The following is a 13,684-nucleotide window of genomic DNA, read 5'->3' as shown; positions in this document are numbered from 1 at the left end:
AACCATTTCATATTCTGTATCTTATTCTTTTTAGTTCTCTATGTTTTTTTTCTTTTCTTTTTTTTAATAAGTATTTCTTCTGTTTGGTGTTATACTTTTTTGCATACTTCTTACATTCTCTTTTAGATAGGAAGAACTACTTTTATAGATATTACTTTTTTTTTGTTTTTGTTTGTTTTTTTTCTCCTTTTTGCTTGCTTTTGTATGTTTGTATTTCTCAAACTTGTTTCTCTGGAGTAAATCTTAGTCTTATCTCTATAATTATAAATGGTCTCTCCTGTAATTGGCTCTAGCTGTTGGAGAGACCTAAATTGTAAAATAAAATAAAATAAAAAATAAAAATAACACAATACATATTCCTCAATCATTCATTTGAAACCATTTACACTCGCATTTTTACATTCCACTGGCAAACTGTTGTACAGATGGGCAGCAAAATATTGAAAAACTGACCTAGACATTGACTTTCTCCAGCCAGGAAGCGGAACAACAGCCGACGCAGCACGTCTAGTACATCCCACCCCCACAGCATAGCCAAATGCGTCTCTATACCTGTGCATCAGAGATAACACAGTGATGTAATAAATTTGCCTCACCTTAAAGATACCCAAAGAACGGAAAACTGGCTGAGAGGGAGCGTCCCAGCGTTCACCAGCAACTGACCGAGCGGCTCACTTTTGAGTTTTGAAGCATCAGTAGTGGCCGGATCCAGCATGTAGCCGCACCCCCCCCCCCACACTGCGATCCCATACCTCAAGGTACCCTCAAACACAGCCACATAGAACCTCCGAAGATGAACACCAGACACCAAACCATTCAAGTAGCGAATCAGATATACAATTTTAGATAATTTTGCCCTCAAAACCAAACAGTGTTCCCTCCACGTCAAGCACTGATCTACCCACACGCCCAAGTACCTGTGTTTCTCCACCTGTACCAGAGCTGGACAGGAGCAGAGAGCACCACACTCCCTCTCATTCTTAAAGAGGAGGCATTTTGTTCGCTCCTGTCCCTATACCCAACCTGCTTATTTGTGTTTTGAAAATTTTTTCTACTAGAATATTTTGCATCAATCATGCCAAGCCAAAACATCAAAAGATAATTTCTGAAATTGGTAAAATATTTTGGAACAAAATGGTGCAAATTTTTGGATCTTTATAAGCAATTTCAAAAATTCAAAAAAAAACAAAAACTTAGATATAAAATTTTTTCGATTTTTTTGAAATTTTTAATGATGACTAAAAAATTGGCACCATTGCGTTTCAAAATATTTCCCGAATTTCAGGAATTATATATTTCGATGTTTTGGCTCAATCATTGCCAAATATTGGAGAAGAATAAAATTTTCAAAGCATAAATTTATCAAAGAATGAGCGATTTGCAAATTCTTAGCAGCTCAGTAAGAACCCGAAAAGTCCCAAGACAATAAACATGTTGAGTAACGACAGAAGCGAAAAAAACACGGTTTTCAACCCCCCCTCTCTTTGAAGGTCCATTTTCTCGCCTACAGGTGCACCTCCGGAGCTGAACAATGTTCTCTGAGTGATTTTCAACTCAAAATGAAGGTCTCTGCTGAATTTGGTAAAATATGTATTTACGAGATGCTGTTGAAGGTAAGTAAAGAAATGCCTCCGCATGAATTAAGTATACCTCACAGTGGGTGTTTGGGTCCATATTACTAACAAGTTTGGGAACCCCTGCTTTCTGAAAGCGGAAACGATGAAAAATGCAAACAGTTAATAGCCGAAATTTTCCACCTAAAAAAAATGATTTTTCAATGTAGCTTTTCGAAACTCTACAAATCAGAAGAAAATGTATTTGGGGGGGAGGGGATTCTGATCAGCGTGATTGCTAAACAAATTCTTTTTGAAGTCTAGCATGCTGTCTCATTTGACCTCCAAAACGTTGTGGTCTAATTGCATAATAGGTCTAATTCGAATGTGATTAAATCTGTGTTGGTGGACTTTTTTTTGTCCGAAAATCGTGTTTAATTAGTAAAAATACTCGATCAGCATTGAAGTTGAACCTTCCTCTTGAATTTTGTTGAAATTATACATTTCTAGATTGAACTAATTGGAAAGTACAACTAGGTACAGGTAACTCCAGGGGTTGCAATTTAATGGTGCTGCAATCACAGTATTGGGTATATTCACGAAAAATCATTCGAATGACGGATCAAGAATCACTGATAAAAAAAAATGATTCACTTATCAATTATCATTGAGAATCAACGATTCTGAATAGTGATTCGAGTTACGCAATTTTCGAATCATTTTTTTTTTTGTTTTTTTTTTTTTTTGTTGAAGTAGGTACCTACAAGGGACAGGAATACTAAGTACATATAAAGTGAATCCGTTTCTTTGTCTTTGTGAATTGTTATTTTTATAATCCATAATGCACACTTCGTAAAATACAACCGATTGTCTTATGTTTTTTATTTAAAAAAAAAAAAAAAAAAATCACAATACTGATTTATACTCCGATGTATGTACGTACCTACGAAGATCTATAATACATATTTTTATTTAAATCTCAAGGGTAATTTCAGTACTATTAAGAGTAAATACAATGATTATTACATCATTCATAAATGAAGTCCACAACTTCTCAATCTGCAAACAAACGATTATTATCTCAGCAGCAAATCACGTCATAGCTAGCCGCAAATCCGATTTAATCGCCTGACCACCCATTTCATCAGAAGAAAAGCATTGTGCGAATGACGTTGCACCCTCACATGGGTCATGTGAATCTGAAATTTGTAATTTAAAGAAAGTTGAATATTCTTCAACTCGTGAAACGAGAAGTGAAATTTTTGTTTTTATGTAGCTTACTTCCACGTTTTTCACATTGTTTTATTTTTGAAGAAATTTTTTCATTGTGTGCATTGGGGATTGTTCTCTCTAGGTAGGCTGTGCTCAGGGGGACTCCACTACTGTCCATCTTCCGGTGAAAAATGAATTATTTCAAGGGTTTTACTAATTATAAATACTGTGGTGTAGGTATAGCTAAGTATTACTTATTACGAGACTCACCAATCCTATTTTTACGAAGCCACAATACAGCCGACACTGTAGAATAAACATGAAAATAATTTCACATAAATAGGTACATAGGATAGGTAGGTCTAGGTATGTACCTACCATTAAAACCAATAGGTACATAATCTAGGTAAATGTTTCAAATTCACATACCTGTGGTCTGTTGTAATCCCCATCGGTTCTTCCTCCAGGAAACGTAACTTTTTAAAAATGGACAGTATTCGGGCTATTTAATTCAAGTACATAAAAGATTACATTATCGCAAATTTTGAATTATCTTTTTACTTACAGGTCTTTTTTAATAATCTCTGGCATGATGTTTTGAATTGTTCACTTGGATGGATGCCATCTAAAAAATAATTAATCGCTTTCAACCTGTGTGGTGGTATTGATTCGGCGGAGCATAGAGGCGAAAGAAATGAAAAAATTAATGCAAATTCAAAAATAAACCAAGTCGTTAATAAACGCATTGTGACAAATTCAAGCTCTGTAAACGAAGATTTCAGTACTGAGTTTCAATTGTGATCATCAGCACTGAGTCAGAAATTAGAGATTTGTTTAACGACTATGTGAAGTTGTGTGTGAATAATGAGCAATTAAAGCAAACCGAGAAAAAAAATAAAATTCCCGTAGTCACTTGGTAATTAAATTATTTTATCAAGAAGTAATTTCGCCAAGGTAGGTAATTATAATTAATGAAGTTATACGTAGGATTTCAAATTTAATCGTGGAGAGCAGAATAGACACATTGAAAAATGAATGTGAAGAGCACGAATTTCTTTAACGATTTTGAAGCAATTTCATTACAATTTTTTGACAACTTGTATCGAAGACTTTCATAAAAATTGGGCTATTTTGATAAAAATGTACGGAAGTGGTACAAATTGCTTCCAGTTCAACCGGCAGAGAAAGTTTGATTGGCTGGAATTCCAGCTGACCAGAAGAAATGAGCTCGAAATTCTATGAAATTGCTCAAAAAGATCCAGTTTTGCGCTCAAAATTATTCAGAAATGCTTAATTTCTCGTAAACTTTCAACTCATTTTGATAGTTTGCGAGACAATTCTTCAAAAATCCCAAAAATTGGATCTCAATTTTGTGCTCAAAAATTTTTTAAAAGTGCTCAAGAAGAATTGATTTTTTTTTGATTTTCTGTCCAAATTTGAATCCATTTTGACAGGTCGCGTAGTACCTACATTTCTCAAAAACTCTGGAAAATTATGTAGGTACCAAAATAATGGGCTGGAAATTATTCAAAAATGGGTCAAAAACTATGTATTTCATTGAAAAAAAATTGAATTGTTCACAAAATTTAAATTCATTTTGATTGGTCACATGACTTTCTTTTTCAAAAATGCTCAAAATTCTTCTAATTCAAAAAAAGCTTTGATGGAAACTTTCAAATTTCTGTAAAAATGTCGACTTATTTCAGCTTGTTGAGTGATTTTTTTTCCCAAAAACCTCAAAAATCACAACCCAGGTTTTGAACTCAAAATTTATTGAAAATTGCTAAAAAAAAGTTTTTTTTTCAAATTTGTTGTTCTCCACGAAAATTGTAGCCCATTTTGATAGTTCACATAACGCATTTTTCAACAACCTGCAACCCTAAAAATCATTACCTATTTGTCTCAAAATTATTCAAAAATTGTGGAAACAAAATTTCGTCATAGTAAGTAGGTTTTACGTGAAATTTCACCACCTCCTTCATTTTGAGCTCAAATTCTTTCAAAGTTTTCGAAAAGAATTGGTAGAAAATTTTGATTTTCTGCCAACATTTTAATCTATGTGCCTATTTTAATTGATCGCATGGCACCTTTTTCAGAACCTCTCAAAATATTGACCTATTTTTGAGATCAAAATTCTTTGAAAATGCTCAAAAATGTTTCAACTAAAATTCCTGTTTGAGTTGCATAATAGCACTTTTTTCAGAACTTCTGAAAATCATAACCCAATTTTGTGCTTCAAATTATCCTAAAATGCTCAATAAATATTTTCGTTGAAATATTTGAATTTCTCGCAATTTCAACTCACTTTGATAGGCAGGTTGCGAGATAGTTTTTCAAAAATTCCAAATTTCAACTCGATTAAAATTTTTTAAAAGTGCTTATTTTTGCTGAAACTCTAACAAATTTTAATTGGTTGCATGGCACTTTTTAAAAAACCCTCAAAAACGTGACCCAGTTTTGCCCTCAATATTATTCAAAAATTCTCAAAAATAGGTACCTACTTATTTTTGTCGAAATACATTTTGAATTTCTGGTACTATAAAACTTTTAACCCATTTTGAAAGGTCTCATGAAACTTATCCAAAAATGCCAAAAATTATAACTCAATTTTGAACTCAAAATTCTTCAGAAATGATCAAAAAATTTTGATTTTTTTTTTACTTTCTGCCGAAATTCCAACTGCATAGTTTTAGCTTATTAGTTGCATGGCACCTTCTTCAGAACCCCTCAAAATTTATTACCTAGTTTTACGCTGAAAATAATTCAGAAATGTTCAAAAACATATATTATTTGAATTTCTTGCTGTAACATTTCAACACTGAACAATAGATTTACAAAATTTTTCAAATTTTCAACACTTTGAGCTCATTCCGGGGGATGGGGGGAGAGTCTCAGACGTTGAATATAAAATTTGAAATTTTTCCTGCATCTTATTGAAGTCATTTGGCCATGATTTTTGCCTACGGTTTATTAAAATTCGAAAAAAGTTGAAAAACGTCATACACCCCCACCCCTCATCACTATTGAACAACTCTAGTAAAATACGAAATACGTACATTCCATGTTTTAGGTATCTATAAAAAGCAAAATTAATTTTTCGGGCCTCAAAAATTGCTGTCAAATTCAATTTCTAGAGCACTTTTTACCAGTTGGCCGACAGATTAAAATTTCTAATGAAGTGGGAAAACGTAAAAATACTCTTAGATTTTCATCTTCATAATCGACTGAGAGAGCTCTCTCGGTAGTCTCGGTAGGTATGCAAATTACATTGAAAACACATGCATGTATGTAGTAAGCTTATTGTACCTTTATCGTAGGTACCTATTTGATTACACGACGATGAGTCAAGCATCTAGCTTGTTGAATTTTATATGTTTCCAAGCTTTTCGTCTCTCTTTTTTTTTTCAACGTCGTAGTCGTCGTCTTATTCTTCTTCTACTTGAAAACTGTCAAACTGTACGCTTTTAATCTTACGTCCGACAATTCCCTCATAGTGACGGAAAATTTTATGGAGTTTTTTAGTCGCATGGTTAGTATGTAGGTATAGGTAGACAGATAGGTATGCAATACTGCGTACAAGATAGTCCACAGTCCCTATAATATACTTACATGTCGACGTATAAAAATACGTACAACAACCAGCAGTCAAAAAAGAGGTAACTCAAATGTTCACAAAAATTTCTCTAGCGATTCTTTTCATTTGAAATTTCGCTTTGCTCTCGCGTGGGTTTTTCAAAGATGGGCGTATATACTTAGATAAGTTGTCTAGGTATAGTTTACCCGCGACTGCGAATGTTTTCTCCAAGTACCAATAACCATGATTGAAAATTTCCAAATTTAGGATGCTTCAAATGACAGTTTCAAATTTTCAAATTCTGTTTGCGTCTTCAATTTTGAAGACAAGTAATTTGTCATAAAAACATTTTTTGTTCGTCTATTTCAGCGCTATGAGTTATTGAAGTTATTTTAATGTTGCAAAAATTTTCTTAGCATAAAGTGAATTGAAAAAGTTACACCATTTGTGGGCAAAAATTTGCCGATTTTGAAAAATTCGCCAGAAATGAGAACATGTTTGGATCACTTCGGTGACTTCACTAACTCTTAGTGCGTATTCGAGTGGACAAACAAAAAGAGTTTTTATGACAAATCTACTATCTTCAAAATTGAAGGAGCATACGCAATTTCAAGACCACAACAAATTTTGAAATTTTGAATCAAGTTCGCCCCTTCAATTTTGAAGCTGATCAATAATTTGTTATAATGATGTAGCGTTGGGTGGAGACACCTGTCTTTCCACGTAGGTCGAATAATGATACAATTGCTACATGTAGTGTCGGGTAACTATACTCTTGTTAACGCTGACTGGACAGCTATATAAATTCACTATATGTGTCATTCCGTAGGTAAAGGGCCCATTTGGTCGTTTCTATTCAATTGTGTTTTTAGTGAAACAGTTGAAAAAATCGAAAATCGAGGTTTTGATGAATTTCGATGTAGAACATATCCGACTATCTCGTGTCGAAGTATCAAGGCCGCAGGTGCGCCCCAAGCAGAGAAAAACGGAACTAAAGTTTTTCTATAAAGGGCCCATTTGGTCGTTTTTTCGCTTCCAAAAAAATACCCTACAAATTATACTGCACCTAGTTGCCAGTGGCAACATGTATACCATTCAAAACCACGTTTTACGTTGGTGCAGCGTTAGCGGTGTGACACTGATAACGGATTGCGGAGTAGGTGGTCGAACCCGGGGAAGAAATTTTTTGAAAAATTTTTTTCATGATTTTTATTTTTACAAGTTGAATTTTGACAGAAAATGTAATTTACCTAATCATTTTTTTTCTGCTTTTGAACAGAGTAATGAATTTTTATGCAAAATTTAAATTTATTAATCATTGTTTTTCAGGCTTAAAATACTCATAAACATGAAAATATTGAGTAAAAAAAATCGCTATTGCAGGTGGGTAGTAATATTTGACATCAGAAACAATAATCTTCAATTTTAGGTATGAAGGTTTTCGGATTACGTGAAATTTCAGTTTTTTTCAGAAAGAAAACTTTGAAGGCAATTTTCTCAAAAGTTAAGTTTTTCAAATTTTTAGTTCTGGATTTTTTTGGAGTTTTTTTTTGCACTTTTTGGGCTTCTATCCAGCTCATATGATTGCTCCGGAGGTCTACTTTACCCCCCCCCCCCCACCCCTAACTCAATATCGACCAAATGGGCCCTTTACCTGCGGAATGACACATACGAACGTTAACAAATTGATGTACATGGAACGTGCACAACTTGTTTATTCGTGAAAAATAATTAAGTAACAGTTACACTTGAAATGGTACACAATTATGTATAGGTTTAGGTACTTAATTATAAATTAAAGATGAAACTACACGAATGTTCAAACAAGGGGTATTAGAACGATTAATACAGAAAATAAACGAGTACACTGTGGCATTGTAGAACAATTTTGAAATAAAAGCAGCAAAATTAAAAACCTCTGAAAACTAACTAGAAATTTACCATTCATCATATAAAAATATCGACGCAACGTAGTAGGTACTTGTACTTGGTTATAAATAATTTACTAGATTTTCAAAAACCAGTGATAGGTACCTTCAAAAAGTCTGTTATATGAGTAAGTGGTTACAGCAGATAAGGTCCCTACAGCGTACATTAACAAATAAGTAGGTACATGCATATAATAATTAGGTATATTATGTATTTTAAAAAAATAGGTATAAATTAAGATAGCCTTATCTGTTAGTTATTAGAACTTCTTGTGCATATGAATTTATAAACTACCATGTAAGAAATCTTGTGTAGGTATGGAGAACCCATGTATCGAAAAGAAATGAGATGAAGTCAACCTAAAGCTGTGTAATATGCAATAGCTACTGAGTAAGAAAACGTCGCTTCAGAAAAAGCTGTTGATTTATAAAACAATCGTTAAATTAATTTGGACCTGCGGAGCACTCTTATTCTAGGAAACATGAACAGCTAAAAAAAAGTATCATTGAAAAAATATACATACAGGGTGCCCAGAAATATCGAGCACCCCTAAAAAAGTTTTCTACCAAAATACTTTGGTTGGTCACAGTGAATGATAATAATGATAGCGCATGATTAGTTGTTGGACTGGAGAGATAACATTCCACCAATCATATGCATCTATTTCACGTTGCCAACCTATATTTTTAATGAAAAACTTTCTTAGGGGTGCTCGATATTTCTGGGCACCCTGTATGTCAGAACAAATGGCTGCATAAAGTCACCTGTACACCCTTGTATGTTTACAATGATCAAATCCATTGGGATCTCAAGACACCTAGCATGATCATGTAGAAGAAGTTTGTAAATTTGCAATACGATGCCACTAGAGACTGCCAGACCACCTAATACTGAAGCAAGACAGCTTGTGGATGCACTGCAAATTTGATGATTAAAACTATATAAAATATATTATGACCTAATATCTATTATAAATTTAAAAATAACTTTAGACACTTAGCAATCGCTAGTAAAAGTAAAAAAAAGTTGATGATGATGGGGGAAAAAATGTGAGTTCTAATAAACCAGGAGGTCGGGATTTGGGTCCCCTTAAAAAAAAGAGCTTATTTTAACTAATTTGTATATGCACGAAAAACATTTACTGTAGAATTGATAACGTTGCAGAACCGCAAAAATGTTGACAATGTGAGCGGATAAACGCTCAAAGCTCGCAGATTGATTTCAGCTTGTGTTTGGCATAGAAGTATATAAACATCTTTGCGAATGCTTTTCAACCAATACCATGGTGTAGAGTATACAGCAAAAGACAAATCTGATACCTGTGTAAAGGAGAATTAGTAAAGCAAAGGCGATTAGTCACAGGTTAATAAAATTAGACAATAATTGAATTGTATTGATTAGAAGCTTACAGTTTGTTTCAATGTAGCTCCAACCCAACATATTAAGTAGACTTCTATAATCGAGTAGAAGAAAGGAAAAAGTTCTCTCATTCTGATAACGAAGGATAAACCTGGCTGTTAATTATGCATATAAGTTATGTGAATAAGTTTTAACAAAATTGTAGTCATGCCATATCCTAAATTATTCACCAATTTTATAAGGACTTGCATCTTATTAAACTTACCGATATAGCCATCAAAACATGAGTAACTGATACATATAGTGTGATAGGCAGAACAAAACTTGCTATGGTTTCAAAAAATCCTCTGAAACTTGTAACAAACCTGTGAAAAAATGACACGTTATTCAACATAGTCCATTATTGATAGGTAAGGTGTACTAATATTCTACAAAAAGAGTGAGTATGGCGATGAAAATCTAAAAGTAGGTTTGTACGTTACCAGGGTTGTTATACCGTACCACGGTATGTACCGCGGTAAACTGGTATACCAAAAAAAAATTGTGGTACTGGGATTGGTACTTGGTATCGGTAAAATTAAATTGTGGTATTGGGATCGGTATATGGTATTGGTATTGTTGAATTGTGGTATTGGGGATTGGTATATGGTATCGGTATAGAAAAATAGTGGTATTGGTATGGGTATTTGGTATTTGGTATCTATGGTTTTGGTTTCGGTATTGGTACTTGGTATTTGGTACACTCATCATAGAACTTGGTATCCGGTATTGGTACACTGGGAAACATCCCATTTTTCCCGGTACATGGTATTGGTATACCGGGAAGATGAACCATTTTTTACTGGTATCTCCTGGTATTGGGAATACCATCCCAATACCGCGGCAAATCCCCGGTTTTTGGGTATCCGGTCCGGTAACAGTGAGGCAAATATTTTTTTTTCTTCAGAAATCAGTGACTTGGAGTGGGGAGGGATCCTCTAGGTGACGAAAATTCAATAAAAATGCACAAATAGGGGCACGTTTTGTTTGCAAACTCAATTTTTTTGAAAATTTTCACTCTAGCAGTCTCTAGAAATAATTTTACCTGCATTTTTATGAAATAATTAGTACAAAATCTACTTAAAAATCTTGCATTGTCTTTTATTCTCTCTCGAGTGAAATACAAGTCCCACCATGCACCATACACCCTTCAAAAATTCCAAAATATCAAAAAAAAAATTTTTTGAAGATTACATTACGGATACCGGTAAAATACCGGTAAATTATGCGGTATTGGTATGCAGCAGTTAATATCTGATACTGGTATTTGGTAATGGGTATCCCATATTGAGTTTCTGGTATTGGTATGTGGTATTGGGTACTTGGTATTCATGTTCCCTGCATTGGTATTGGTATTCGGTATTTGGTATCTATGATTTTGGCATTGGTATTGGTACTTGGTATTTGGTACTCTCATTACAGAACTTGGTATGCGGAATTGGTAAACTGGGAAAAATCCCATTGTTCCCGGTATACGGTATTGGTATACCGGGAAGACATACCAGTTCCCATCGGTAACTGCTGGTATTGGGAATACCGCCCCAATACCGGGACAAATCCCCGGTATTTTGGTATCCGGTAATACCGGTATAACAACCCTGTACGTTACAGCTACCAAGTGTTACATCACAATTACTTAATTCACAGATGAAATCCTCATAAATGGCCAAATTTGGGGGATAAAACATGAAATTAACCGCAAATTCAGTTTTTTGTCAAAATCAGCTGAGTTTTGAGAAAAATTTATGAGAAATTTTTTTTAGACACTGAAATAATAGAAGAACTAATTTTTCTTATGTGAATTTTGCTTTTCTATCCCCCTGAAGTAATTTTGTAAGGACATCGTGACAAAAGCACGTGGAAGCTGTGTACTCTAGTCGAGTCGCCCCCTTCTCCTAATTGATTGCTACCAATGCCACCATTATTTCAAGCCAATCTGGGAAGTCTCCAGCATTTTTTTTTCTTCTTCAAGGTGTGGATAACTAAAATGAAATTACCTGTTGAGATCGTTTATATCGCGAATGCATTTTCTCATCACGTATCTGAATTTCGGTTCTATACGTTTGAAAGTGTCGATATTTATGTCAACATCTTCACTCACCGAGTTCAACTCCTTAATTATACGTTGTGTCTCATTGTGGCATATTACTGCCCAAGGTATCGCAAAAACTCGATGCAATATGATAAGAATGAAGCCACCAAATGAAAAACTGCTAAATAAAACTGTATATGCCATGTAAAGGGTCATAGATCCGAACTTTGTGAGTCCAGGAAGCGGTGTTACGTAATACATATAATTTTTGACCTTTTCTTCTTCATAAAATAAAATCAGATCTGTTAAAGTAATCGTATTATACAGTAAAATTGACATTACGAGTACAACAGAACTATACTTCATTATTTTATTTACATCGAGGTCATTTTCATAACTTCCTTTGGTTAATTGTTGCTTCAAAAGTATTTTATCAGCCATGGAAATCATTTGCTCTATTTCATCTCTGTACCAAAATATTGCGATTGCAGGCTTCACAATTACTTCCATCGAAGTGTATGTGACCTCGTACACCATATAAACCAGTAATAAAATATCTTCCATTGGTTTAGCAAATATTAGGCAAAATATGAATGAAAAGCCAACAAATAGCAATACTCCGTTAGCGCAGCAGAACCATACCAGTTTCGTTTTTCGATGTATTTTTTCAGTGAAATATACATTACCGATGAGGCAGAATAGTAAATACATCTGATTAGCTAATGTTGTCTTGAATCCGAACATATTCTCTTTTCCAAGCGCTTGATTTATCAATTTTTTCACATCTTTGATCACTTCCATTGTGTAGAAATTTTCAATCACTGTTGTTATTCGACACTATACCGAAGTTACATCCGAGTTTTTTACTGACTAAATTTAAACTAAGCGAGTCTTACGACGAGCAATATTGTTTTCTTGATGGTTATTACGTTACCTAGACTCGGGTTCTTAAATTTTAGATTTAGTCTAAGTAAATAATGGAAATGCAGCGCAAATGTTAATAATTCAGCGAGATTGTTATAAGCGTCTAGAAGCTTAAGTAATATTATAATTATATAGTATGATTGCTGTGGGGGAGGGGGGAGGAGAAGGAAGGTAAAAAATGATTTTTTTTCTCAACTCTCGGCTTTATGAAATATTTACAAAAATCAATGTGACCACCATGTTTGACCATTTTTTCAAGGACGAGTGAGTGCATAAGGATGTTCGATTGTCCGATGAAATGAAACAAAACTAAATGAGAAAGAATATCACGATTTTCAGCTGTGTTCCAGCGATCGGGTCACAAAGAAAATAACACTTCAAAGTATTAAGTAGTTACTTAATTTAAAAAATCAAATTAACCTCTATTGAACAATTCAACATCATCAATATTTGCATCATAAAATTTTCTGTTGCGATTTCCTATCGATGAATTTCCCTATCGAGACGATGCCATCAGTGCAAAAAATGAATAAAAACTCGTGGGGCCCAAGGGTAGCGACAAATGAAATTTTTGTAAGAACCAAAATTTAGAAAACTCTCCAAGAAACAACTTATATTTCATGATTTTTTTTTTGTTGGAACGGTATTCAAGGTTGTATGGGAGTTTTGAATTTGGGACGGGGGCGCCCTCAGGAAAGGGGGAGAAGTGGAGATTGGAATACGAGCTAAATTCACTTGTTTCAATGTAAAAAGTGATAATCAGTCATAAAATCACGTTGAAAGTTTGAATCGACTGTAGCCTATTTTCAATTAGGTAAAATAGCAAAAAAACGCCGATTCGCGACTTTTCGAGCGTTTTTTGGAGGGGTTAGTGGGGGGGGGGTCAAATCAAACAGATTACGCCATTCGATTCATCATCTCAAATCGCACCTTTTGAGGGCTACCCGTTTTCGGAAAAAATGTGGGTATTGGTACTTTTAAATTCAAAAGACAGCGTTTTTCCCCAGAATGGCCCTACTTTGGGGGGCCCACAGTTCCACCGCAGGAGCACGGGGGCTGACA

At 34.3% G+C, this 13,684-nt stretch overlaps 1 protein-coding gene and 1 long non-coding RNA gene across 2 annotated transcripts; both read right to left on the bottom strand.

Moving 5' to 3' along the window:
* Window positions 1-2,507: 2,507 nt before the first annotated feature.
* Window positions 2,508-3,635, bottom strand: LOC135850053 (uncharacterized). The gene is made up of 5 exons (XR_010559642.1): window positions 3,331-3,635; window positions 3,195-3,241; window positions 3,036-3,071; window positions 2,835-2,943; window positions 2,508-2,752 (listed from the first exon to the last, which is right to left on the bottom strand). It is a non-coding gene; the product is annotated as an uncharacterized LOC135850053 (long non-coding RNA).
* A 4,401-nt stretch (window positions 3,636-8,036) lies between these two features.
* LOC135850024 (uncharacterized) lies at window positions 8,037-12,629 on the bottom strand. The gene is made up of 4 exons (XM_065370713.1): window positions 11,664-12,629; window positions 9,893-9,992; window positions 9,678-9,782; window positions 8,037-9,587 (listed from the first exon to the last, which is right to left on the bottom strand). The coding sequence occupies exons 1-4, from the start codon at window positions 12,497-12,499 to the stop codon at window positions 9,381-9,383; spliced, it is 1,248 nt and encodes a 415-aa protein (XP_065226785.1). The 5' UTR covers window positions 12,500-12,629; the 3' UTR covers window positions 8,037-9,380.
* Window positions 12,630-13,684: the final 1,055 nt, after the last annotated feature.

Source organism: Planococcus citri, chromosome 1 (genome assembly GCF_950023065.1).
Source record: "Planococcus citri chromosome 1, ihPlaCitr1.1, whole genome shotgun sequence".
Lineage (NCBI taxonomy): Eukaryota > Metazoa > Arthropoda > Insecta > Hemiptera > Pseudococcidae > Planococcus > Planococcus citri.
This window is presented reverse-complemented; position numbering and strand designations above follow the sequence as displayed.